Source organism: Physeter macrocephalus, chromosome 14, assembly GCF_002837175.3.
Source record: "Physeter macrocephalus isolate SW-GA chromosome 14, ASM283717v5, whole genome shotgun sequence".
In the NCBI taxonomy this organism is placed as follows: Eukaryota; Metazoa; Chordata; class Mammalia; order Artiodactyla; family Physeteridae; genus Physeter; species Physeter macrocephalus.
Window position 1 is genome coordinate 69213799 of NC_041227.1, and position 27501 is coordinate 69241299.

The 27501-nt window shown below is 44.6% G+C and overlaps 1 protein-coding gene across 1 annotated transcript in view; it reads left to right on the forward strand.

Annotated features, from left to right (window-relative positions):
* CALN1 (calneuron 1) overlaps positions 1–27501 on the forward strand; it is a 475967-nt gene that overhangs the window by 134741 nt on the left and 313725 nt on the right. Inside the window, exon 3 of the mRNA XM_024121919.1 lies at positions 4934–5058. Coding sequence (XP_023977687.1) covers positions 4934–5058 — 125 coding nt within the window. The remainder of the gene's footprint in view (positions 1–4933; positions 5059–27501) is intronic.

A 27501-nucleotide genomic window follows, 5' to 3' on the forward strand; every position in this document is an offset into this window, starting at 1 on the left:
ATTCTTCCAATCCAAGAACATGGTATATCTCTCCATCTATTTGTATCATCTTAAATTTCTTTCATCAGTGTCTTATAATTTTTTGCATACAGGTCTTTTGTCTCGTTAGGTAGGTTTATTCCTAGATATTTTATTCTTTTTGTTGCCATGGTAAATGGGAGTGTTTCTTTGGTTTATTACTTTGCCAAGAAAAGTACCAGTTCTTTGACACTGAAAACAGGAACCCACCCCTTTGTTTTTAACCTGCTGACATCTTGTCCTTGATGTGACCATGATGCCAGGTGATACCCAGGAAATAGACTCTTTTTCAGCTCTGGTGCTTTTCATTCAAATAGCCCCCTCCTCCTGATACAGTCAGCTGCTTGCTGACACTGCTCAGCACTGGGGCCCCCAGTGCTCTGTTGCTGACATTCTGGATCCCTTGGCACCTTACTGTGCAATGCCAGCCAGCTCCTCTCTGAAACTCACCCTCTGCCAGGTCCTTCCTGACCCTCCTTCAAAACACAGTGTGTTTTATCTTCCACCTAACACATCATGAATTTCTTTTGCCCTGCATCCTACTTCACGTAATCCTTAGCAAAGCAACGATGTTTATTGAGAACGTACCTGATGCTAAATCAAGTGCTTTCCACACCTTATCTTATTTCATAGTTACAAAAATACTATTCAGTATGTATCCAAACCTCAGTTTTACAGAGGAGGAGACTGAGGCTTACAGAGGTTAATTAATTTACCTACATGGCTAATCAGAGCAGAGCTAGGATTTAAATCTAACACTGCTTTTGACCAGAAAGCCCTGATTCTTAGCCAGGAAACCATACTGCCTTACAGAAAATACAGAAAAATTGTTCACATGGTAAACAGTCAATATTTCTCAATGAGTAAAATGGCTCTTGAAAAGAAATATATATATATATTCATTGCCCACCATGTAAGGATCCATCTCTTAAGTTTTAGCTCAGGACTGTGTTTTTCTTTGCTGGTGAACTTGCACATTTCCCTTCCATAGCCAAAGAGAGGATCTTAAAGCTTGGGTTTCCCCAGGTGGCTTGGAGTGAAATTTAGTCCTTAATTGCAGCAGCTGTTTTTAGCTTACTTGGTATAATGCTCTTCCCTTTTTTGAACATGACTTTATTTATCTATATGGCTGGTTCAATTGCACGTGTTTTCTTTCCCACTAGACTTTGAGCATTTTGGGTGAATGAACTGAATAGGTACCTAATTTTGTCAGCTGCTTTTTCCAGAAGCAATTATGTTGGTCTTTCAAGTGGGACTCAGTTGTGACCAGATTTTTCTGCAAAGTACTCAGCGTTTCTTCTGTGGCTGAACGTGGCTTGGACACGCGTGTTTGAGTATAACCTTGTTACCGTGGCTGTAAAAATGTGTGTGTGGCCGGTCCAAAGCTTCAGGCAGCCAAGTAAAAGGTGATAATGGGAAGCTATTTACAAAATGCTGAGACACTAGAGTGATGAGTGGTGAAATGGGGAGAAATGCCTTCCGGGCCTGTATCGACCTGAGGGGGGCCTCCCTCCAGGTGGCAAAATTAGAGAAGATCGGTGTGGGTATTTCCCCATGTTAAGGAAGGATTTAAAGGATGGTTAAAAATTACAGCTGGTGAGACTACTGGGTCCCGGGGCCAGTGCTGAGAGGGAAGCGTCAGCCAGTGTTGGTGTCTCATCCCCTGGACCATGGGAATCTGTCCAGGCTGAAATGACCATGGCCACACATGGCGCCCCAAATCAGGACTCGCCTTAGGAAAGGGAGAGCAGTCCTAGCTCGTGCATCTGATTCTCACCTTTAAACCTGTTTGGTCTGAAATTTAACTTTGAGAAAAGAGGAGATGGTAATTGAAGTCTTCTTCCAAAGAAAGGTTCTTGCCTATTTATGTACAAGGATAGATTTGGCCAGGAGGGGGAAAGTCTGACATATCAATAGTTAGCTGAAGATGTACCCCTTATAACTGGCAAAGGCATGCGTACTCTGGAACTCCCCCCTGTCACCTGCAGTTGGCCCGTGGATGTATGTATGTCTTGTTAGCTGTGGAAAGAGTTCAGACTGGGTTGGCGGCTGGCGGCTGGCGGCTGGCGGCTGGCTCTTGCCTCTTCCATGTGTTTGGGGCCCAGAACATTTGTGAGAGTTGCCCTAGTTGTTATGATGAGAGAAAAGTACCTTTGATAGAAATAGAGAAATCAGGAAGTGTGGCCTCTTTTTTAGGAAGATAATTAGTTCGTTTTTCTGCATCTTGAGTTTGAAATGAGAGTTTGACATCCAGGTGGAAATGTCTGGTGCTGAGCTGAGGCTGCTTAGTTGAAAGAGAGCTTAGGTGGCTTGTGTTCTAGATGGGATTCTTCCACTAACTGGCATCCTGCTCTTGGTCAAGCCCTGTAACTTTTAAGAGTCTCTTGGGTTGATCTCTAAGTCAGCAGCTCTCAGCCCATACAGGGGCATGCTGGGGTGAGTTCTGGTTGGGAGGGAGAGGGAGGAAGGGGCGTCCTCTCGGGCCTGTCACTCAGTGGTGTCACAGGGAAAAGAAGACAGGGGCCCCCGCCCCCCTCCAAACATCCTTCATCAGGGACAGTTGCTGTCATGAGTGCGGCTTGAGGGATGCCAAGGTTTGGGAGCCCTGAAGCCCTGAGCAGTCATCCCCAGAGACTGGCCTTCTGTCACTGTCTCTTCCTGCAATTTACACCTTGTTACTCAGCAGTGCCTGGAGGGGCCGCTAGGACCACTCCAGCTTAATGCACAGATGCAAACTTTAGTGCCCAAAGGGATCCTATGGAGGACTCACATGGAGAATGATAGGTGTGTGGGGAGAGAGCACAGGGGCCGATTCTCTCCCACAGAACCCCTGTCAGGGAGGCCCTCAGCCTCTGCTTGGATGCCCCCGTTGGCGGGGAGATTACCCCTTCTGGTGCTGCTCAGTTTACCTTCCTGGAGCTCTGTTAAAAGGGTGTTCCCTACCCGCACCCTAGAATTGACTCCCCCTCCTGCCTGCCAGTTCCCTAGTTCCGCTCAGAGGCTTCTCAATCCTCTTAGCCCCCTTTGCAGATGGAGAAGCAGAACCGGACATGCCCCATGGCTCACTCACTATAACAGAGCTTGCTCTTTCCCCTTTGGAGAGATCCAACTTTCTCTCTCTCTCTCTCTCTCTCTCTTTTTCCATATTCTTTTCCATTATAGTTTATTACAGGATATTGAATATAGTTCCCTGCGCTAAAAAGTAAGACCTTGTCTTTTTTTTTAACATCTTTATTGGAGTATAATTGCTTTACAATGGTGTGTTAGTTTCTGCTTTACAACAGAGTGAATCAGTTATACATATACACATGTTCCCATATCTCTTCCGTCCTGCGTCTCCCTCCCTCCCACCCTCCCTATCCCACCCCTCTAGGTGGTCACAGAGCACCGAGCTGATCTCCCTGTGCTATGCGGCTGCTTCCACTAGCTATCTGTTTTACATTAGGTAGTGTATATATGTCCGTGCCACTCCCTCACTTCGTCCCAGCTTACCCTTCCCCCTCCTTGTGTCCTCAAGTCCATTCTCTATGTCTGCGTCTTTATTCCTGTCCTGCCCCTAGAAGACCTTGTTTTTTATCCGTTCAGATATAGTAGTTTGCATCCCAAACTCCCAATCCAACCCTCACCTGCCCCCCCACCCTTGGCAACCACAAGTCTGTTCTCTATGTCTGTGAGTCTGTTTCTGTTTTGTAGATAGGTTCATCTATGTTCTATTTTAGATGCCACATATAAGTGATATCATATATTTGTCTTCCTCTTTCTGACTTACTTCGCTCAGTATGATCATCTCTTGGTCCATCCACGTTGCTGCAAATGGCATTATTCCATTCTCTCTTATGGCTGAGTAGTATTCCATTGTATATACGTACCACATCTTCTTTATCCATTCATCTGTCGATGGACATTTAGGTTGTTTCCATGTCTTGGCTATTGTAAATAGTGTTGCTATGAACATAGGGGTGCATGTATCTTTTTGAATTAAGAGTTTTGTCTGGATATATGCCCAGGAGTGGGATTGCTGGATCATATGGCAACTCTAGTTTTTTGAGGAACCTCCGTGCTGTGAGAGACCCATCCTTCTAACTGTGTCTCTCTTCCCTCCCTTTCACCTTAGTCTGGAGCCTCTGGCCCGCCTTGCACTGGTGGGAACTTCAAAGTCCCAGGGATGGTGCTCTGGTACGAGGAACTTGGAGGGTTTGTTCATCTGGTCTAAGGGGATGCTTTCATTTCCTGTGAGCATGCTGAAAGCTGCTTTGTTTTGGGACACCTTGAGATGCTGGCCACCTTTCCTGCAGGGCAGGTGTGATTGGTGTCTCAGAGGGCTGTGCTTACGAGCCACTCGTGCAGGCAGGTACAGGGCTCCTTCTCAGAGGTACAGACTGTTGTCTGTGTTTACTCAGAGTCTGGCATTTCCGACCTGCTTTGAGTGCAGTGTAAGTGCAGCACCTGCTTTACCTGGGAAAAGTGAAACACTTGGATTTCCGCACGGTCACGGCTAAGACATATGGTCACTGGGCAGCCTCACATTTTGGGGTGTGCAGTCCTTTCCTATGAGGATGGAGGAAGGGTTTATCAGGCCAGGGAAAGGAGCAGAGAGTATCCTTGTTTGCATGGAGAGACAGTTGGGTGATGCCGGGGTATCCCATAGTCTGCCAGGACCACATGGCTCAAGCTCATCATTAAATGGGGAAAATGAAGTAAGACGTACAATGAAGGAAGGGGTAGAACTTGGGATCCTTTGGGAATTGCTCTGGCCGCGGGAACCCTGGAATTCTCTGACTTTCCCTCTACCAATGTTGTTGTTATTTAAAAAATACTCCTGGCCATCTGAACACCAGGGTGGTCCTTCAAGGAAGGAAAGGAGGAATGGATGATGATGTCTTTCTCTCCCCTGCCCCCTGTCTCTTGTGAGCAGGGAGAAGATGCCTTTTCACCATGTGACCGCCGGCCTGTTGTACAAGGGGAATTACCTCAACCGATCCCTCTCTGCTGGCAGCGACAGCGAACAGCTGGCTAACATCTCTGTGGAGGAGCTTGACGGTAAGGAGCCCGCCTTGCGCGGAGGTCAGCCACCCAAGGGAGGCATCTGGGGCTATCGTGCATCTAAGGCACTGGCCGTCAGCTCTGGCCGAGTCCAACCACGATGCAGCAGGAAAGAGTTCAGGGATCACTTCTGCCTAAATGACTTCTTTGTGTGGGATGGACCTGGTAGCCTGAAAAACCTATGGTGTATATTTTGGTTCCTTTGGATACCGAAAGGAACCCTTTGACTGGGGAGACAGGCTTTCTACTCCTGACACGTGTTTTCCAGTTGATGGAATCTTTTTTTTTTTTTAAATAAATTTATTTATTTATCTATTTATTTTTGGCTGTGTTGGGTCTTCGCTGCTGTGGGCAGGCTTTCTCTAGTTGCAGCTGGTGGGAGCTACTCTTTGTTGTGATGTGCGGGCTTTTCATTGTCATGGCTTCTCTTGTTGCAGAGCACGGGCTCTAGAGCGCAGGCTCAGTAGTTGTGGTGCACGGGCTTAGTGGCTCTGTGGCACGTGGGATCTTCCAGGGCCAGGGCTCGAACCCGTGTACCCTGCATTGGCAGGCGGATTCTTAACCACTGCGCCACCAGGGAAGTCCCAGTTGATGGAATCTTGAGCGCCGATAGTGTTGCCCTGTTTCCATCTTGTCATTCACCATGGGGCCCAGCTGCGGGGAGGTCACAGACCTGTTAAATGGCCGTCTCTTGACTTGTGGCCATGGTGCTTTGAATCCTGCCCAGATCAGAATCTTCTGGAAGCTGTGTCTAGGTGGGAATGGCTGGCGATTATTTTGATTGCCTCTGTGCCTCTGTAACAGTGTGGCCTTGGCTTTGGGATGCGAACGAACCTGGGGACATGGTGACTGAATTCATCCTGGCACAGTGCCCCTTTGCATCCTGGGGAGATCAACTCCTTGATTAAAAAAAAAAAAATTAAAACAAGGAAGAAGGTTTTTGTTTTTGTTTTTTAGAGTAGAGAATTAGGTTGATTCAGCCAGATGTTTGCCTAGGTACTGCATCTGCTGAGGCCACGCCAGATTGGTTTCCCTTCTTGTTTTGAAATGCTGTGTTCCTGGTGACACTGTTTTACAACAAGAAGTTTAAATTTACCTTCTAAAATAGGGAAGTTAAAATGACCCCAGATGGCCCATATCTTTGCTTTGAGTGTAATGGTCTGAACCAGTGTGATTTCTTTGTGCACATTTCTTACAAGGGGTATGGTAAGCAGGGAGGTTCATCTCTGGGCCTGGGAAGACAGACTTGCTTCATGAAGGGCACGAGATGGGGCAGGCAAAGGACAGGGCCGTCGGATAGCTTTCTTGCTCTCACCCCTGTTGCTTGCTTGCTTCTCAACAGGCGTACCATGTTTTATTACGCTTCGCTTTATCGCACTTCGCAGATACTGCATTTTTTTACGGATTGAAGGTTTGGGGCAACACTGCATTGTCAGATGCTGGTATGTACATTGTTCGTTTGGACCTAATGCTATCACGCATTTAATAGACTGCAGCGTGGTGCAAACATAACTTTTATCTGCACCGGGAAACTAAAAGATTCGGTGATTCGCTCTATCGTGCTATTTGCTTTATTGCAGTGGTCTGGAACCGAGTGCGCGGTATCTCTGAAGCCTACCTGTGGAGGCTTGTATATGTCCATGATGGAGCCATGGAGCTCAGGGGCCGGTGGGCTGGGTCTGGAGGAGAGGCCAGAGGATATTAGAGGAAGGGGAGTGATGTGGGCAGAGCCAGACTCCCTAGGCCCAGCATCTGCTCACTGTGGTCTGGACAGACTGGGGGCCAGAGAGGAGAGCAGTATCCTCAGATCTCCTGGCCTTCAACTGGCCAGAGGCTATTTCGACAAGGACACGGAAGCAGAAAATAGAGCCCTGACCTCCTCCAAAATGAGCCCATCCTGGTGGCCACCAACAAGGCCGAGGCTGAGCTGGGTGTGTTGGCAAAGTGAGGTGAGGCCCGAGCTTTCCTGTGTCCTGGGGAGGAGTCCTACCTAGTGGAGAGCAGAGCAGTGGTGCATTGATTGGGGAGTGGGGCTGGCTGCTGGTCCCCCAGTTTTAGTCATCACTGAGCAGGGGGGACTGGGAGCCTCCTGTGTGGAGCCCTGTGGAGCAGAGGCCATGAGACTTGGGCAGAAAGTCTGTGTGTTTCGGGCAACTCTTTTTTTTTCTTTGTAAATTGAAGTATCGTTGATTTACAATGTTGTGCTAGTTTCAGGTGTACAGCAAAGTGTTTCAGTTGTACATATACCTATGTATATATATTCCTTTTCAGATTCTTTTCCTTTATAAGTTATTACAAAATATTGAGTATAGTTCCTTTTGCTATACAGTAGGTCCCTGTTGTTTATCTATTTTATATATAGTAGTGTGTATAAGTTAACCCCAAACTCCTAATTTATCCCCACCCCCTTTCCCCTTTGGTAACCATAAGTTTGTTTTCTCTCTGTGGGTCTATTTGTTTTATATATAAGTTCATTTGTATCATTTTTTTTGATTCCACATATAAGTGATATCATATGATATTTCTCTTTCTCTGTCTGACTTACTTCACTTAGTATGATAAGCCCTAGGTCCATACATGTTGCTGCAAATGGCATTATTTCATTCTTTTTTGCGGCTGAGTAATATTCCATTGTATAAATATACTACATCTTCTTTATCCATTCATCTGTCAGTGCTCATTTACGTGGTTTCCATGTCTTGGCTGTTGTAAGTAGTGCTGCACTGAACAGGGGGGTGCATGTATGCTTTAGAATTACGGTTTTCTCCGGATATATGTTGGGCAACTCTTGCGGAGGCTGCGATGACTACCCCAGTGAAGTCTGGAAAGCATCTATGGCTTTCACATACCCTGGCTTTCCATTTTTCTTCCTCCTCCTTCCCAACTTTGCCATGAATAATCAAGAGATGATTTTCCAAGACTTCTCAGAGTGATGGCTTTTTTCTCTGTGAAGTCTGGGCCACTGTCAGGGCACATGGCTTTTCGAGAGATCCACTGCCTGGATGTCGGCCCTTCTCCCCTCGGGCACTGGCTGAACTCTGTTCTTGGGCAAAGCAGCAGAGCTCACCATCCTGTTGTTTCTGTCAGGCACAGGCAGCTGAATGGGGCTGAAAGGCGCCTTCTCAGCAGGTGAGACTAGCCGGGGGGTAATTCTCACAGCCCTGGAGGTCCAGGTGGGTGGCCTTGGCCCTGGAAGCCCTGGTTGTGGGGGGGCAGGGGTCCCTGGTTGAGTGAAGCTGGACTTTATGGCCTGAGGTCGGCTGGGGAAGACGCTGTATTTGTCCTTCAGGAGGGTAATCCAGGCTATCAGCCTGGAGAAAGGCCATTTATTTTCTAATGGAAGATTCCTTCTACTTATTTATTTATTTATCTTTGCCAAGGTGAACCCTGAGTTATGACTGCTTACGCTTTGTTACGAGCATCTTGGGGCTCCAGGCAGGGCTGTGAGATGTGTTCTGAGTGCAGAACAGGCGGGCAGGGTCTGAAAACCAGCTGGCTTGAATCAGTTCAGAGGACTGCAGCTTGGTTCTTGGGGAAGCCGGTTTCCGAGACTGTGCTTGTTTGCTGTTCTCTTGGAGCTGCCTTGTGTCAGCCAAGCCCTAATATCCTACTATAGCCTAATATCCTACTATAGCCTAATATCCTAATATCCTACTATATCGGGGCCGCTCATTTATCCTCACAGGACATGTGGTGCTGCACAGGGAGTTGATGTGTTGGACACTGGTGGATACTGAAGCATCCTTTGTGGTCCAGCCACCTTGGGTGCAGATGTTAGTTGGGTACCATCCCCCCACCGCGTGGCTGCAGCCTCTTGCTTATGGATAACCAAGGGCAGGTTCCCTCACCTGGTCGGTGTTTGTCACTGGGGATGGAATGCCCCTTTCCTTCAGTGTAAGGATCAAGGGCGCCCAGTCCATGAGAGGTTACCCTCTGAGAACGGGGCCACTCAACATGCAGGCCACCTCCAGTTGCCCTTCGCTCTGGGAAGTTTCTATTTCTTCTCTTTAAACAAAGCTTATGAGGAAATAATGCAAAGCTGCATCAAATTGGCCAGACTGGAATTGGAAATCACCCAACAAACAAACTCAGCAATGATGAATTGGTTGAGATCCTGCCTTCCTTCCTCTTCATTCATATTTTCATTCCTGTTCATTCATTCATTACAGGAATGTTTACCCAAATGCTTTCTGGGTGGAGGAGGAATTCAAAGACGTATAATCTTCATTGCCTGGCTCAAGGATTTTACAATCTACCCAGGGAGTTTATGTACATACAAAATTTGTTAGCAGTATCTTGTACTTTTAGAGTGTGTCATGTGGAATTTTATTAGATGCATGAATTATAATTGTTTAAAAACAGTTTTTTCATTGCTATTTATTGAATCATCTTGTGAGGCTGTCTTAATCTTAAACTGAGCTTGCCTCTACCTGAAGTCTACCTATTTTCATGAATGTATGGTGTTCCATTGTATATAAATATACCTCAGTTTCCGTATCCATTCTGTTCAGGATGGATATTTGGGTTGTTTCCAGTTTGGGGCTCTTAGGATGTAATCAACCTCCCCTTCTGTTGCAGCTGTGATGTTGGGGGGCCGCTCTCCTCACGGCTCCCTGTGGCCACTGTGAAACGTCTGAGTGTGGGTATTTCACGTTATTTTTGCCAGTAACAGTGTCAGCCTCTCAGATTAATTTCTTGGGTCTTCCTTTTCGCCTAGGTTAGTTTGCTGTCACATCCTGGATGGTTGTTATTTCTGTTTTCTTCTTCAGGAATGCCTGCCGTTCTAATGCTAGATCTTCATTCGATGTTTTCCACAAAATGCGTCTCTTCTCACATCATTTTTCCCTGTTTTGCACTTCTACGTTCATTCTTGAGTCTGTCTACCACCTCGTTGATTTAGTTGTTTGCAGTCACTTAAAAAAATTTGTTTTTGATTCCCTTTAGAGTGTTATTTTCATTATGGATGAAAGTTTCAGTTTCTCTGTAGTTTGATTTTATTTCAGTAGCTCCCCCTTGACTTTTTGGTCAAAGTATAATACAGAAAAGTATTACTGTACAGTTCAGTTCTTATCAAACATGAACATACATGCAGCAACCACCCAGGTTAAGGAATAATGTGTTACCAGCACCCTGAAGCACCCCTGCGGTCCCTCCTAATACCTCTTCCTCAAAGACAACCACTGCCCTGAATTACCTATCATCATTTAATTGTGTTTGTGTTTTTCCTTCATCTCAAGGGGGTTATATTATATTTACTGTTTTGCGTCCAACCTCTTTTCTTCAACATTATGCTCGTGAGACTCGACCATGTTTTTGAGGGTAGTTGAAGTTCATTCATTTTCATTAATATATAGTGTTTCATCACATATAAATAGATCTCAGTTTATTTATCCATTATATTCTCAGTGGGTATTTGAGTTGTTCCCAGTTTGTAGCTATTAGGATATAGCCCTTGGTGTTGCTGCTGTGCTCTCCTCATGGCAACCTCTTCCTCTTTTACTGGAGCCATATTTTTTTATTCTCTCCCAACTCTTTGTCTTATTGAGAACAATTTGTACACAGTTTGTGAAAATCTCTTCTGTTTCTTGTCCTAAATTATATACAGAGATTTTTTTTATAATAAATATCTCTTTCTCCAAGTCTCCCAGCTGATGCCACCTTTGTTTTCCATCAGAAGATGTTTTTATATGGTCCCCTTTGCTTTTTTCTGTTCTGCTTTGTGACTCAGCAATGAGAGTTCTTTGTAGGTCCACGATCTGTCGGCAAACAAGGTTTATAAAGAGTCTTTAGCCTTCTTCCTTCTATCTTCGCTTTATTCCAGACCTGGGATAATTTCCCCCTCTTCAGCCCCAGCTGGAGAGTCCAGTTTCTAGAAGACATTCATCTAGTCCACGGTTACTGGGTGGAGGGGGGATCTTGATGGCCCCTCCTCTTGGGTTTGCTCCTTATGTCACAGAATTCAATTAACTCCTTTATTCTTCTTTTCTTTTTGGTCTCCTTCCTGTTCCCATTCTAGTATCCAACATTCTGGTACATATTCTGGCTCTCGTCTCTCCCCCGCACATTATCCAGGGTGGGACCCTCCCATGGCTCTTCTGACTCTCAGGGAGTTATGTTCCCTGAAGGAGCTTAGAAAGGAGGTGCTGCTAAGGTGGGTTTGGGTTGAGGAATAGATCACAGTGGAGAACAGTTGCTGTGAAATGGGGACCGACTGCTTGATTTGCTGGTCAGCATAGCCTCTGGGTCTCTGGTGGGGCAAACAGTGGTGATGAGCCAATGTGTTCCTTCCGTACGTGTTTCTCTGGTTCCCAGGGTGGGTGGAAATTGTGTTTCTCCAGTTTCATTGGTGTGGCAACTAGCAAAAATTCTCCTCAGGCTCTGACATGTATATACATCTCAAAATTAATATTTCTGGGGTTGTGCATACATTATCCTACATACATTTCTGGAGGGTATTTTAATTTGAGTTTGGGAGTGGATGTATCATTCTACCAACTTTCAGACACAAAAAACACCACTTCAGTAGCTGACTACCTCCATCTGGACTGTTCCAGAGCCACTGCATCTGCAGAACCAGTTTCCTCAATGGCCCCCTGTTTGCCTGATCCAGAGGACTCTCAGGTGTTTATTCCAGACTTTCTGCAGCATCTGGCAGCATTACTCACACCCTTGGTTTTGGTTTGTCACTGCCTTGGCATCCATGTCACTAGCTGGCTCTCCTCCTTCCTCTTTTCTACCTCTTTGACATTCCCCTCATCTTCTGCCCACCGCTGATGCACTGTTTTTCCCCGGGGTTGGTTTTTGCTGTCATCCCCAAGGGCAACTGCATACCGATCGCCTCGGGATAGATACCTTTGATCCCTGCCTCCCTCCTGAATTCTAGACCTGCTACCTATAGTCCTGTGTAGATGTCCCACGAGTCCCTTAAACTCCAGTGATCCAAAGCTGGACAGATTTTCTTTTTCTCTCTCAAACTGCTCCTCCCCTGGAATTTTTCTCTGGAAATTATGTCACATTACACCCAGTCAGCCACGGTGGTAATTTGGGGGTCATCCTTGATTCCTCTTTTTCTCTTACTCCACACATATCATTGGCAAAGCCCTGCAGATCAACTTCCTTCTCCTCTAACCACATGGCTGTTTTCTTGGGCCAGGTTCTCCCACCAGCTAGACAACTGCAGTCACCAAGAGGTGATCTCCTTGTGCCTCGTCCAGGATATCAGCCTTGTATCAGTTCAGTTCCATTTCACTGGAGGGATGCTTCTCAAATACACACTTGATTAGGTTATCATTTTTCCCTTCTTGTCCTACAAACACACTCACACACACACACACACACACATACACATATAAAACAACAGTGTATTTAATATTTCTTTAATCCTTTTTAAAAATTTTAAAATCTATAGAGGTTCTGGAAAGTACAGTGAACACCTGTATACCCTTTGTCTAATTTGCTGACATTACAGCATTTGCTTTCTCTCTCTTTTCCTTTTTCTCAACACACACGCACAATTTTTTCAGTTCTAGAATTTTAATTTGGCTCTTTTTTATAGTTTCCATCTCTCTGCTGAAATACTCTGTTTACTCATTTAAACGATATTTTTCTTTAATTCTTTGGACATATTTTCCTAAATCTATAATAGCTTTTTAAAGTCTTTAGGTATTAAACCCATCATCTAGGCTCCAGATCATCTGCGGGTTGATTTCTGTTGTCTTTTTTAGATTATAGTCAAGTTTTCTTGTTTCTTTGCACACCTGTTAATATTTGACTGTACACTGAACATTTTGAATGCTATGTTGTATCGACTCTGTGTTCTGTTAGCTTTCTTTGAAGAGGGCTGATTTTCTGTTCTAACAGGTCGTTCAGTTACTAGCCTACCACCTTAAACTTCTGTCGGTTCAATTTTGTTTTATTTTATGTTAGGGTAGATCTTTGGAAATCCCAAGGTGACTCCCAAGCCCCTCTAACTTGGCAGGGACTCAGCCTCCAAACTCTGTCTTCCTTGTGGATCTTGTCAGGGCTTGGTTTTAGGTTTTGTTCAGGTGGGTCTTATGGAGGCCTTCAGAGTGTGTCCCTTACTCTTAAGATGTGTCTTTCTAGTGTCTGGTTGCCTGGGGTATTAATGAGGTTTTTCAGACGTCCCCTAGGGATGCTTAAATTCTAGCATCTGTCATCCATTCTCAACCTCATAGCAGCTGCTTCCTGGTAAGTCTGGTTTCATCTCAATTTGCACTTGGGTTGCCCAACCTTCAGCCAAGTATTCATAAGGAACCCACACACAGGCTTCCGAAGCCCCCTCTCTGCATAGTTTTCTTCCCTCTGCTGCCAGACCCCACAGATTCTAGCCCCTTCCACTACCCCAATGTAAGAACTGTGCTTGGGAAATTGTCCCTGGGCAGAGGGCCAGGGTGAACATGGGGCTCACCATGTGGATTTCCTCTTGCCCTGCAATTGCGGCCTTGTGCTGCCGGTTGTTTATGGCCTGCAAACAGTTGCTTTATGTATTTTGTTCAGGTACACGGTGGGAGGGTTATTCTCAAACCAGTTACTTTGTCACAGCAAAAGCTTATTAGTAGTAATTTGTTTTTTACCTGAACCAGTTAAAAGTAATTTTCAACCATCATAGCACTTTACCCTTTAACACTTCACTTCTGCCTATAGTTCTGAAATGGCTCTCCATAGCCTATAGCTGTGTTAGCTATAGCGCATCTCTGTGTGTCAGAGCATATGAAGCCCTGTGTGGCCTGGACCTTTCATTTTGTCTGCTTCAACTCCCTACTTGCCTTCTAGATCATTTCCTGCTGCCTCACAATCTCTCCTGCTTCCCTGCCTTTGTTTCAGTTGCTTCTTTCAGGAATGTTCTATCTACCTGGGAAAGACCTATCCATATTGTAAGTTTCAACATTGTCAGTTGTTGTCATCCTCCTCCTCCTCCTCACAGCTGTTTATTGAATGCTTACTATGTTCCAGGAACTGTTCAAAATGCATGAGATGAATTAACTCATTTAACCCTCTCAATAATGCTCTGATGCAGGTACTATTATTAACCCCATTTTTGCAAATGTGGACAAGGGAGACATTAAATAACCTTGTCCAAGGTCGCCTAACTAGCATGTGTTGGAACGGGGACGCAGCCTACCACCTGGCTTCAGAGCTCGTGCTTTTTAAGTTCTATGTTCTGAATCCTCCCACCTGCTAAGTAAGACCCTTCGTGCCTTCCCTGCACCCTCATGTCACTATCATATATATCACTGCCACCACTGTGACACCTGGGTGAGAACTTGGCTGATTAGTCAAACTTTCAGTGGGTGGAGAGATATTTTTAAAGCTCTGTGTGAGCCCAGTGTGTTTCTCACGGAGAGCACAGGTGCACAGCAACCCAGAAAAGGCTGGTGATGGGCTTGAGTTCATGCTGGAAGGGGACTGCCGCCTGTGCTCTGAGCTCTGAAGAGCCCCTTTCCACCCCCACTTGTCTGGTACATCATATATTTTCTTGTCAAGAAGTCTCCCCCCACCCTTTTTTCTTTCTCCTCTACTTGTGCTGGTTGATTTAGAAATCTCAGAGGCACACCCTACTAGCCTTTTTTGAGATGCTTCCCTCTATGGGCTTTTCAAGTGGGGTTTTAAGAAGGCAGAAACGTTACTGTCACAAGAAGAGACGCTCTCAACTCTTATCTGAGAAGGCTGATGGCTCAAAGTTCTCTCCTCCAGAGGAGGCGATAAAACCTACACAATGAGCCACACATCCAACAGGAGTGGGAGTGCCAGATAGACAGCTCTGCTCCGGAGCTGGGAATTAGCCTTACAACCCTGGTCTTTTATCTACCTGGGTACTTTCCTCCTAGAGGCTTGACCTGCCTTTGAGCCTCAAGAGGGCAAGTCTTTTGTGGTGAGTTGTGAAGCTTTGTTAGCAGAGCCAAGGAGGGATTTCTCTGATGGTAGCTGCTTCTAAGGGCCCACTCCTTAAAGGGACATTTGTCTAAGTCATCTTGATCTGAAAATGTGTTTTGATAGCTGTGGCCAAGAAGGAAACCTGAGTACCATCCCTGCCACTTTCATTTTCTTCATTGGTAATTTGTATGCTGCCTGCTTCCCAAAGTGATGGAGACATCATACGATAAAAGAAGAAACACAAACTGCAAAGGCTGTCAGAATAGAAATAGGAAATAAAAATCCATATACCAAGAGGAAGAAAAAAATATGACAGTCCCTAACACTAATACATTTACTGTGAATGAGCATTAAATTTAGCTCCAGGCTTCCAATTGGTTGGGGCAAAAAAGGTAACATACCTTATTCCAATGACAACCTTCAAGGGTCCTATTGGAAGAATAGTCTTCTCATTTGTATTTTAAATAGGAGCCCTTTGGCCCATGATAAAAATACCCAACATACAAGCATTTTGTATTGTTATTTCAAAGATGTTGGTGGCTTTCAGCTTTTTCGCAACCTCTAATTTCTGAAGGTTTTTTAAAACCTTTTTTCCCTAGTGATGGTGCCTTTTGATGGTGGTGATTCTCAGTGAAGGACTAGGTGCTAATCTTAGACTCCAGATATAGAAAGAGAAGGGCAGACGGTAGCTTAAAAAGCCTTCCCACCGGCTGATGCTAAGTTCCCCCTGTAGGACATGTTTCTCTGGTTTCCCCTCCTAAGAACCCTGCTTGAGATAGTAGGAAGAAGTGATGTCTTGGTATAAAAGTTTCCTACATGTGGTTCCTTCCCTTCATGTAGGTCCTATATGAAGGACCTACATCATAAAGCATGACCTTTGACTTGGGACATTTGTGGAACAGGAGTTACCAGCAATTCATCTCTGTCATAAAATAACCTTGATATTCTTCCTGTGGAACCTTCAGCTTTCACCAGAAATGCATCCTAATAGATCTGCTACGGTAATTAAGCTCCACAGTGCTTCCCCAAATAACTGAATAAGTTAACCTGTTGAGTCGAATTGTTCTGCATTATCCATCTGGATACTGAAGAGAGTTTGCCAAAACTCATCATTTTGATGTTGGCTTCGTTGATACTGAGCTGTTTCTCCTGGTGGTAATTGGCCAGCAGCAGGTTCAGCTGTTTCCTGGGACTACTGAGGAATGTGATATTAGCAATATGTTCTAGCAGGGATGGCTCACTGGTCTTTCCTCTTCACAGTGGCATCCGGAACATCTCATCCAAACACTGCTCCAAACCATTTAAAAGCAGGTGACGAGCTAGGACACAGCCATTTAAAATATGGGTTTTCTCTATCAAGGTGGTCATTTCTACTTTCTCTAATTCTCAGGCCAGAAGAACACTGAATTCACATTGAGACCTATATTGCTGTATTGCTGTGTGACAGATTACTCCCAAACTTACTGGTTTAGAACAAAAAACATTTTTATTTCACAGTTTCTGTGGATCAGGAATCCGGGAGTGGCAAAGATGGCTGGTCTGGCCCAGTGTCTTTCAAAAGGTTGCAGTCGAGACACTTACTGGGATTGCAATCATCTGAAGGCTTGACTGTGGCTGGGGAATCTATCCAAACTCACTCCCAGGGCTGTTGGGTGGAGGCCTCAGTTCCTTCCATGAGGGCCTCCCCCTAGGACTGCTTGAGTGACTTCATGACATGGGATTTGGCTTTTCCTAGAATGAATGATCATTTTATGATCTTGTCTCAGATGTCACATATTGTCACTTCTGCCACATACATTCGCTAAAAGTGAGTCACTAAATAGAGCTTATACTTAAGGTAAGTGGAATTAGGCTTCATTTTTGAAGGGATGAATATCAAAGCATTAGCAGGTGTATTTTACAGCCACCAAAGAACATACAAATTAGCTTGGAGATGGCTTCTAGCTGTTGAAGTGAAAACTAATGAAATGTTACAGAAAGTTCTAAAGTCATACTTAGCAATTTCTTTATGCAGTAAAGAAGAGAGGACGAAAGGTCATTGCTATAAAAATAGGAATTAAAGCCTACCTGACAGAGTAGGATCTCTGGAGTTCCACAGATCTGGGACTATTCCAGTTATACTACTTAGCAGTTGCAACAGGGCTGGTTAGCTCTTCTCCAATATCATTTCTTCCTTAGTAGAAGAAATTTTAGCTGGACAAATGGGTGCTAGAATAAAGACTACATTTCCCAGTCTCCTTAAGAGCTAAGTGTGGCCATATTAGTAAGTTCTGGCCATTGAGATGTAAGCCAAAGTGACATTGGGCAACTTTGGTGCACTTTGCCTCTTCTTTATCCTTTCCTCCTTCTTATTACTGGAGTGGGAATGTCTTCATCTGACACCATGAAGACAAAGATGGCAGAGTGGTGAGCTGGAAGGATCCCGGGTGCCTGAGGATAGTGGAACAGAGAGAAATTGACTTCTATTTTGTTTTTTGGGGCACTCACAGCTGAACCCAAACCCACTGGATCAGCAGCCGTATGACCACAGACAAGTAATCCAACCTTTAAACCTATTTTCCCATTTTTAAATTGGTGTCTTACATATAATGCTACTTTCAAGAATCTTCTGCTTACTATTTTTGAGGAGGAAGTATTGTCGTAGAAGATTAGAAGTGATGGATCTATTATTTCAAAGCATGGGAAGTTTGTCCTTCTTCTAATACGTATATGACTATATTTCAAATTCATCCATTGAAATGTGAAAGGAAGAGGTTCAGCAGGGGTAGAAAAGGGTGGAGCCAGCAGGGAAGGCTGGATGGCAGAGACCCAAAATGCCTCCAGGAGGACCTTAACTTTTGCTGGGTTTGTTCCATTTTGAGGGCAGGACCCAGTTACACTATGTTCATCCCTGTGAGCAAACATAGTGAACGTTTAGACACATAGTGACTGCTCAGAAATACTTGTTGAATAAATGAATGCCAGGTCCTCTGATAAGAGAAGTTTGTCCCAAAGTAAGCTAATTGTTCCCGATTATTCATTCTATAATGAGCGTGGAATTGGGATGATGTATCTGGTCTATAATGAGAGTGGAACTGGGATGATGTATCTGGCAGTGAAATATGGTTGATGATGCATGGCATTTAGAGTCAGGTGCTCCATGAGTTTTGGTTTTCTCGCACGTACATTGTGGATAACAGTATATGCTTCAAAGGGATAATATGAGGCAATATATGCAGGGTGAGTTACTATTGTATATGGTATGTAGTAAGTGCCCAATAAATAGTAACAGTAGTAGTAATAGTAATCGTTGCTATTATTGTTGTTATGATGACGACGATGATGAAGATCACCACAATAATGACAAGACACATCCAGACAGAGGATTAGTACTTCCACCTTGGGGCAAATTGGCTCCTTAGAGGAAAAAGCAAAACACTAGTCAGTATCCTATGCAGTTGTCCTGTCAGGACAGGCTCACTTCAGGAGGTGAATGCCCCTAATTTGAAAGACCTTTCAGTGTGGAAGAATCTGGGCACCCCACCATGATTCTCTGTGTCTAAGCCCATAAGGACATCTTTTCCAACCTTAACTTCAGCACTCTACCTTGCAAAGACCTTGTCCTCATTGGAGTGAAAGTAAGAGTCTAAGTTGTCAAAGGGGAGGAAAAGGACCCAGTGACACTGACTTCCAAGCCTTGGGTTGTCCTGAGAGATAGAACCAGATGTGGGAAACCTCTGCGGATGGTTGAAAACCTAGGCTTTCTGGCTCCTCACTGTGACGCTTCCAAGGATCAGGAATGAACATGCCCATAAATTTCCTTTTTAAAAATATCTCACGTGACTTATTCCATGGGTTGGAGCAGAGGTGGTGATGGTGGATAGGAAGGCCGAAATCATGGCTGGATGGCCAGAACCCACTCCCTTTTAGAAGGGAGACATCATCAGCTCTTTGAGTTCAACACATTGGAAAGAAGTCTTCCATTCCTTCCTCTTTGAACTGGTTGTGTTGGAATAACGATGCTTTCTGGAAATGGAAGAGCCCAGCCATAGGTTTTGCTGGATGTAGCTTCTGTCCCTGTTTCCTGTTGTGTTCCCTTTGCTGGCTCTTTCTCACTCTCCCAGGGTTCCCCTAACCTTATTTGCTTAAAATTCAAGGCTATTTTTCTTTTAATGTTTCTTCCAAACTATAGACAACAACCTTCAGTATTAATGGTTTGTTTGTAACACTAAAGTTTCATGGTGCTAGTGAAAAAACTGTAGTTACCCGCCCCCACCCCGTAAAGCTGCTAAAACAAATGGCCCCAGGACCTAAAGTCATGCTGGCCTAGGGGATGTGCTACCATTTTCATGCGCAGGCATAGGGCTGGTTCTTAGCCTGGTGCCAGTTGGCTTTGCTGGTTATTACTCTGCTGGTATCCAGTAAAATGAGCCTCAGGATACATAGCTCACCTCAACCATCTGGGTGGCAATTTAACATCTCTGCCTAGAAGCATCTTAGGAAGGTTGGGTCCTAAAATTCTTGGTCTGATGCCTCTAAGAAATTTGTAGGAGATTTTACAGAGCTTAGTCTCTCTGCCCTCTGGTGCTCAGGTGGGGAAGGGGAGTCCACACCTGAGAATTCACTGCTTCCTGCACCTCCCTGGTGCTTCCTCTCAGACCACCAAGTGCAATTTCTTAGCCGGCACCTACTGGGGCTGCAAAAACTCCTGAGCATTTCAAATGCATGACTGATCATGATTTGATGCTACTTTCTTTAAGAACCCTTCAGAGGCACCATCTATTTCTGGTGTAATGACCTATATGGGGAAAGACTCTAAAAAAAAAGAGTTGATATATGTATATGTATAACCGATTCACTTTGCTGCACAGCAGAAACTAATACAACATTGTAAATCAACTAGACTCCGATAAAAATTTTTAAACAAAGAACTGAAAGTCATCCCACTGGAGACAGTCAACGGGGCCCTTGAATATTGAATTCTGGGACTCATTAGCCTGGAGATAAAGATTTTGGAATCTTCATTATATTGAAGTGACGGATTAAAGGAAAGAGGGCCAAAGACCAAACCGCAAGGCCCAACAGCCGTGCCTTCCATGGACCACAGGTGGTCACTGGTGACTGGGGGATTGGGATGGACTACTTCTCTAGCTAAACTTCTTCAGACCCTTTAACTGTGCTTTATATGCCAAGGTTAGTCCCCTAGGACTATGAAGGATATAGTATCCTTCATATTCTCAAAAGTGAAAATCCTCTATCAGAAGGAAGTACTCTCTGTGTTAAAAAATAGGTCACCTATTTGTGTTCAATTAATTTGTCTTATTGATTGATGGTGCCCCTCTCTTTCAAACTCTTTAAGTGAGAAACTTGCCTAAAACTCATCAGCTGTCTTAGATTTTCTAAGAAGTTAATGCTGGCTCCTGGCCACAGAAATCTCTTTTTTAGGGTATCATAGAAATCCACTCTAGTTTTCTCTGCTAAATAGACCTACAAATAGACTGTGTTACTCCAAAGGTCACTCACCTATAATGGGGACTTCCCCAGGCCACCATCAGGCCAAGGATAAAGAGCTTGACTTCTTGGGACTTCCCTGGCGGTCCAGTGGTTAGGACTCTGTGCTTCCAGTGCAGGGGGCACAGGTTCGATCCCTGGTTGGGGAACTAAGATCCCACGTGCCACAAAGTGTGGCCAAAAAAAAAAGAGCTCGACTTCTTGCCTGCAGCGGCGAATTCCAGGGATTCTGGTGTTAGCCTGAACTTGGTTCAAATCCTAGACCTGTCATTTATTATCTCTGTGCCCTTGGGCAAGTTTTACATACACATCTTCATGTCCTCATCTATAAAATGGTGTCACATAGTTCCCACCTCGTGGGGAGAGCATGTAGCATGACGCCTGGTGCATGGCAGTGTGCTCGGCAGGGGCTTTTAGTCTTCTTGCTTGGCAGGCTGTGGGGAAGGAGTAAGGTTGTGGGCAAATGCTGAATTTCTTTTCTCTTTCTTCTATCCAGCCAACTCAAAAGTGGATTGAACAAAATTAGGAAGGGTGAAGGATGTTTTAAAGGGAGAGGACAAAACTAAGTCTCATATGTGAATCTGAAATTTGGTCACCTTTGCATCTTTTTCAGGGTGTGTGTGTGTGTGTGTGTGTGTGTGTGTGTGTGTGTGTGTAGGGGGGAGGGGTGCTGAGAGCCCAGGTTCCGGACTTGACCCTGAACCTTTTCCGTAGAACCTCTGGAACTCCTCAGACCACAGGGGTCCTTCCACCTCTGACATGACGTCATGGTTGTATGGAATTACAGTTCAACATCTTGCTGATGTGATTGGGCTGGGCGTGCAGGGGAGAGAGATCCACGATTGTTGAGTATTTATTTCATACATACACTAGGCTATTTCTGTCATTCATCATCATCATCATCATTATCAGCAGCATCACCCGGTAGAGTCACTCTCCTCCCTCGTCCAACTCTCATTTTCTCCTTCCCTTTCTTTGAACCTCAGACACACACTGGTTCTGCTGCAGGAGAGAGAGCTTGCCCAGGTAGGGGTACTGGAGATTCGGGTAATACCCAGGTTTGAAGGGCCCAGGGTGTATTTCCTCATCGTCTAGGTGTGCCCAGGGCCAGTTTGCCAATGATTAAGGCAAGAACTCTTCAAGATGGAATGTCTTTCTTGAAGCATAGAGGCGATAAAGGCTGCCCTCGAATGCAACAGTAATAATGTCCCCATGAGTTGTTAAATCTTGAAATTTATCCATCTGTTCAGTATATCTCTCTTTAAAGAATATTTAAGTGACATAAAACATCAAGGTATGTGCTAATGGCTTCAGGTTGACTTGTGGCCCTGTCACCGCTGTGAGCTCAGAAATAGGCTGTGCTCCCCCCCCCCACACCCCACACATGAAACTGTAGAAAGATCACGTTTTCCTCCAAGCCTCTGATGATAGTTTTTGATTAGAATATGTCTTTTGGCTCAAAAGCATTGCCTGTTCACGGCAAAACACATTTGTCTTCACAGAGAAAGTGCCTCAGTGTGTGTGTGCTCGGCGTGGCTAGAAGTCACTTGGGAGGCTGATGAGTGGGGACAGCAGACAGCAGACCGGGGCAGGGCACTCACACATCACATTGTACCTTCATGGCCTTAACAGATTGCCAGGCAGAGACAAATCCAGTCCATTCTCACAGTCATGTTCTTTGCGTTCTTCCCAAACTTGATCCAGTCCTGAGCAAATTCTAAACCAAAAAATCCTCCCAAACAACCCTCCTTCCCCCAAACCCAGAAATTTGTAGAGAAGGCAGCTATAAAATTGTCCATTGCCAGGCTAAGGAAACTGGAGGAGGAAAACCTCGTAGCAAGATTCTGCAGTGGGCAAAAAAGATAGCACATCCGTGAGAAGGCCCAGAGGCTTCCTGAGTCTCAGTTTGTATCCCAGTAAAATGGGGATCATTATCTCAGAATTACATCTTGCCTCACACAGGAAAGTTATGAAAACCGAGGTACCAGTTATGTAGAATTAATGCCTACATGAGAAATATTACAAGAGCCGAAGTTGTGAATTCGATGTGTTGAGTGGTTAAGAGTGCAGGCTCCGGAGCCCCACTGCGCACCCTGCATCCCTCTCATTCGGTTCTCACCACTGCGCTGCCAAGGCCTTGCTGTTATGATTCTCATTTCCAGGTGAGGACATTGAAGCACAGAGAGGTTAAGTCACTGCCTCAAGGTCACACAGCTAGTGAGGACAAGCCAGGTCAAAGACACAAGCTGTCTGACTCCCAAGCCCCCAGTGTTAACCTTTAATGGTGGTTAGCCTCTCATAATACTTATTCAGAGGATAAGCTCATATTTTTTTAAAAAATTTTATTTTATTCAAGTACAGTTGTTTTACAATGTTGTGTTAATTTCTGCTGTATGGCAAAGTGATTCAGTTATCTATCTATCTATATTCTTTTCCATTATGGTCTGTTACAGGATATTGAATATAGTTCCCTGTGCTCTACAGTAGGACTTTGTTGTTTATCCATTCTATATATAATAGTTTGCATCTGCTAATGCCAAACTCCCAGTCCATCCCTTCCCCACCTCCCATCCCCCTTGGCAACCACAAGTCTGTTCTCTATGTCTGTGAGTCTGTTTCTGTTTCGTAAATAAGTTCATCTGTGTCCTATTTTAGATTCCACATATAAGTGGTATCATATGGTATTTGTCTTTCTTTCTGATAAGCTCATTTTTTGAGGGGAGGAATCAGTGGATAGGGAAAAAGAAAACTGAGTGCCTTTGGATAGAATTTTGTAGTTAAATTGGAGGAGGGAGTGGCAGAGATAGTAGGATGGAGCTGGAGGGGAGAGGAAAGATTTAGAATGAGGACTGTTGGAAATTGTGGAGAAGAGTCTGAGCTCAAGGAGGGATCTTCACAGGACCAGCAAGGCTCATTGAAGGTTTATTTACTGTCGAAGATTCTGTGGTTGTGTTGATGGCTACTGGGGGGAAGGTGTACACTCTGGGCTGGTTCTGCCTCTACCGGGAATTAAGCGTGCAACCTTGGTCAGGCTCTTGACTTCTAGACCTGACACAGGAGGTGGATGTGCTTGGGTGGCCTCTCTGTAGGGTTAGGGTGATGGTTTCATGGGATGTGCGCTGGTTTGTGTCTGGTGCTTTGTACAGGAAGATGGCAGCTCCGTGGCTCGCAGCTGGTGTCGCGGGGCTGGCGAGTCCATTGGAGTTTCAGCTGCACCGACACTGAGCCGCGCGGTGGTGGTCTGAGTCCGTCCCCACTCAGGAGAGGCACTGGGCAGAATGGTGAACCTGCATGTCCCTGTCTAATCAGGTCACTTGGAACTATAGGATTCCTAGTTGCTTTTTGGCACAAGCCATGTGGTTTCCCAATATTTCTTTAATGAAGGAATCTGCGATCTGCTGCTGCTGATGTGATTGTTCATTATTTTACCTAGCTTTCCTTTCATCTTCTTGATTAAAAAAAATTTAAATTTTTACCTTTCTCTTGTATCTTGGAACACCCTAAAACGTAAAACAGTCTTTTGAAAATGCCTTTCACAGCAACAAAAATGTAATCTATGATAGTCTACTCTGATTCTCAAAATGTGATTGAGATTATATTTTTGAAAAAAAAAAAAAATTTCGGATTGAAATTGACCCAGTCTTGTGGTAGGTTGAATAACATCCCCCCAAATATGCCCATGTCCTTATTCCTGGTTCCTGTGAATATGTTACTTTACATGGCAAACGGTACATTGCAGATGTGATTACACTAATGATCTTGGATAATCCGGGTGGGAACAATGTAATCATAAGGGTTCTTATAAGAGGGAGGCAGGAGGGTCAGAGTCAGAAAGGATGTGAGGATGGAAGCAGAGAGAGAGAAAGATTGGAAGATGCCGTGCTGTTGGCTTTGAAGATGGAGGAAGGGGCCACAAACTGAAGAATGCAGGCAGTCACTAGAAGCTGGAGAATGCAAAGAGACAGGTTACCCCCTAGAGCCTCTAGAAGGAATGCAGCCTTCCTCACACCTTGACTTTAAGAATTCTGACCTCCAGCACTATACGAGAATAAATTTGTGGTTATTTGTTACAGCAGCAATAAGAAACTAATACAGATGTCTACTGGTGGACTAAGCTGCCACACCTGTAAAAGGGTCATGATAATCATGATTTGTCTTTTATTAAAAAATGCTCTGGGCTTCCCTGGTGGCACAGTGGTTAAGAATCTGCCTGCCAATGCAGGGGACACAGGTTCAATCCCTGGTCCAGGTGGCTTCTCTTGTTGCGGAGCACGGGCTCTAGGTGCATGGGCTCAGTAGTTGTGGCTCGCGGACTCTACAGAGCAGCCTCAGTAGTTGTGGCACACAGGCTTAGTTGCTCTGCGGCATGTGGTATCCTCCCTTTGTCAATTGATAGTACAGGAAAACTACATCTTTCAATCTCCAAGCTGCTTATAAACATGTTTCCTCTGTCTAGGCCACCCTTTCTGCTCATCCTTTATCTTCTGGGATCCTCCCAGACCTATTTCCCTTTCAATTGCCACCTCTTCTGTGAAACCTCCAAAACCTGCCCCCAGCTAGATGGAATTCATTCTTTGTGCTGTAACTTGACTTATACCTCACTTATATCACAATAACAAATTTTGTTATTGGTTTTTTTGGTATGTCTTAGTTTCTCTAGAATACTTTACTAGATTGTAACCTGGAGGGTAGGAACACATTTATTTTTGAATCTCTCGTAGAGTTTGCAGCAGAGCCTTGCATGTGGTAAGGACTTAATACATGTTTGTGGACTCATTGAATCTCTTTAAATTGAAATAATCTGGAACCAGTTCCCAGAATTTCAATATAATCAGACTTGAGAGGTCTTTACCCTACCATGTTATTAGAATCCAGTGGAGATTCACTGAGTATCCCTGCCAGGTGCTGGGAATGCAGCGATGAAAAGTCAAGGTCTCTGTGACTAAAATCAGAGATTTCTTCAAAAAAGGAACTTTAGGCTCTCTTTCAGCATTCCAAAAAGGTTCAGCCCATCTCTTGCGTCTTCTATGTCAGTAGTCCTGAGCAAGGAGATTTAACCTTTAGAATGTTCTGGTTCCATTCAGTAAGACAGAATTAAAGACTCTGCAGTAGCTCCTGAGAAGATCATGTACAGTACACGGAGACAGGACAGTGGTCACTCATGGTGATCTTGGGTCTGTAAATAAACGCTAGAGAGAAGGATTAGAAGTATGTTGTATGTTCTAGAAATATTTCCATTTCCATTGGGAATGTCTGTGGATTTCAAATGTCCTTGCTAACCTTGGTATCATTTTACTGGCAATAATTGAGAGCCAGTTAGGTTTTTTTTTTAAATTTCAAATGTATTTATGCAATACTTCTAGAAGTCTCTGAATGTATAATCATTTAATTTCTCTGAAATGTTTATGAACAAGTGAAACCGGACATTTCCAGATCCACCACTAGGGTGAATTTTATTTTCTCAACAATGTGTAAAAAGTTACGAATTTGCTCCTCTTACTCCCGAAGGTTAAAAATACATTTAAGATTTTAAACCCAAACATAGAATTACCATATGATCCAGCCTTTGCCTTCTGGGTATACATCCAAAAGAACTGAAAGCAGGGACTTGAACATATATTTGTACAGCTATGTTCGTGATAGCATTATTCACAGTGGCCAAAAGGTGGGAACAACCCAGTTGTCCATCAGCAGATGAATGGATAAACAAAACGTGTATATCCACACGATGGAATATTATTCACCCTTAAAAAGGAAGGAAGTCCTGACACACGCTACAACATGGATGAACCTTGAGGACATTAGGCTAAGTGAAATAAACCAGACACAGAAGGACAAATACTGTGTGATTCTACTTCTACGCTATACCTAGAGTAGTTAAATTCATATAGACAGAAAGAAGAGGGGTATTTGCCAGGGGCTGGGGCTGGGGGAATGGGGAGGTAATGTTTGATGGATATGGAGTTTCATTTTTGTAAGATGAGAAGGTTGAAGAGTTGGATGTGCTGATGGTTGCACGACAATGTGAACGTACTTAACGCCACTGAATTATGTGCTTAAAAATAGTTTCAACAGAAAGATTTTAACTCCATAACCTTTCATCTCAGTGGCCTGTGCTTTTCGGATAGCATATGGTGCCTTTGTTTGTAAACAGCGGTATGGCTGAGCTACAGTCTCTGTCATTTTAAACATGAAGGTGTGTTGTGTCAGATTTGAACCTTCCTTGTGCGAGGTTAAAACAAAATGGTGCCCTTACCTTCTTTTTAAAAAAAAAATAAATTTATTTATTTTAGGCCGCGTCAGGTCTTCGTTGCTGCGTGCGGGCTTTCTCTAGTTGCAGCGAGCGGGGGCTACTCTTCGGTGCGGTGCGCGGGCTTCTCATTGTGTGGCTTCTCTTGTTGTGGCACATGGGCTCTAGGCATGCGGACTTCAGTAGTTGTGGCGCACGGGCTTAGTAGTTGTGGCTCACGGGCTCTAGAGCACAGGCTCAGTAGTTGTGGCACACGGGCTCAGTAGTTGTGGCTCGTGGGCTCTAGAGCGCAGGCTCAGTAGTTGTGGTGCACGGGCTTAGCTGCTCCGCGGCATGTGGTATCTTCCTGGACCAGGGCTCGAACCCGTGTCCCCTGCATTGGCAGGCCGATTCTTAACCACTGCGCCACCACTGTGCCTCTTACCTTCTTGACTTTTTAATATTATCAGAAACAGAAGAAAACAAAAACGCCAAAAATCTGCAATGGAGACAGCTAAGAAAGGCTGCTACCGCTTTGCCTAGCCTCCTACCTGACACAGATTTGGTGCCCAGTAAATGCCTGTTGAGTGGGTGGGTGCTTACGATACATTATGCAAGGCTGACCATAAGTAAAGTGAGTGACTCTCAGGCAGACCTACTTGAACCAAAATATTCAAATTCAGCAGATGTTAACTATGAATCTGCTGTGTGTTAGAGAGTGTAGTTCATGCTAGGTCTGAGTTGAAGGCATTAAAAAATAGTTTAACTCTGTTCCTATCCTTTGAGGGAGGCCACCGTGGGCACTGATGGCAAAACATGATAACAGA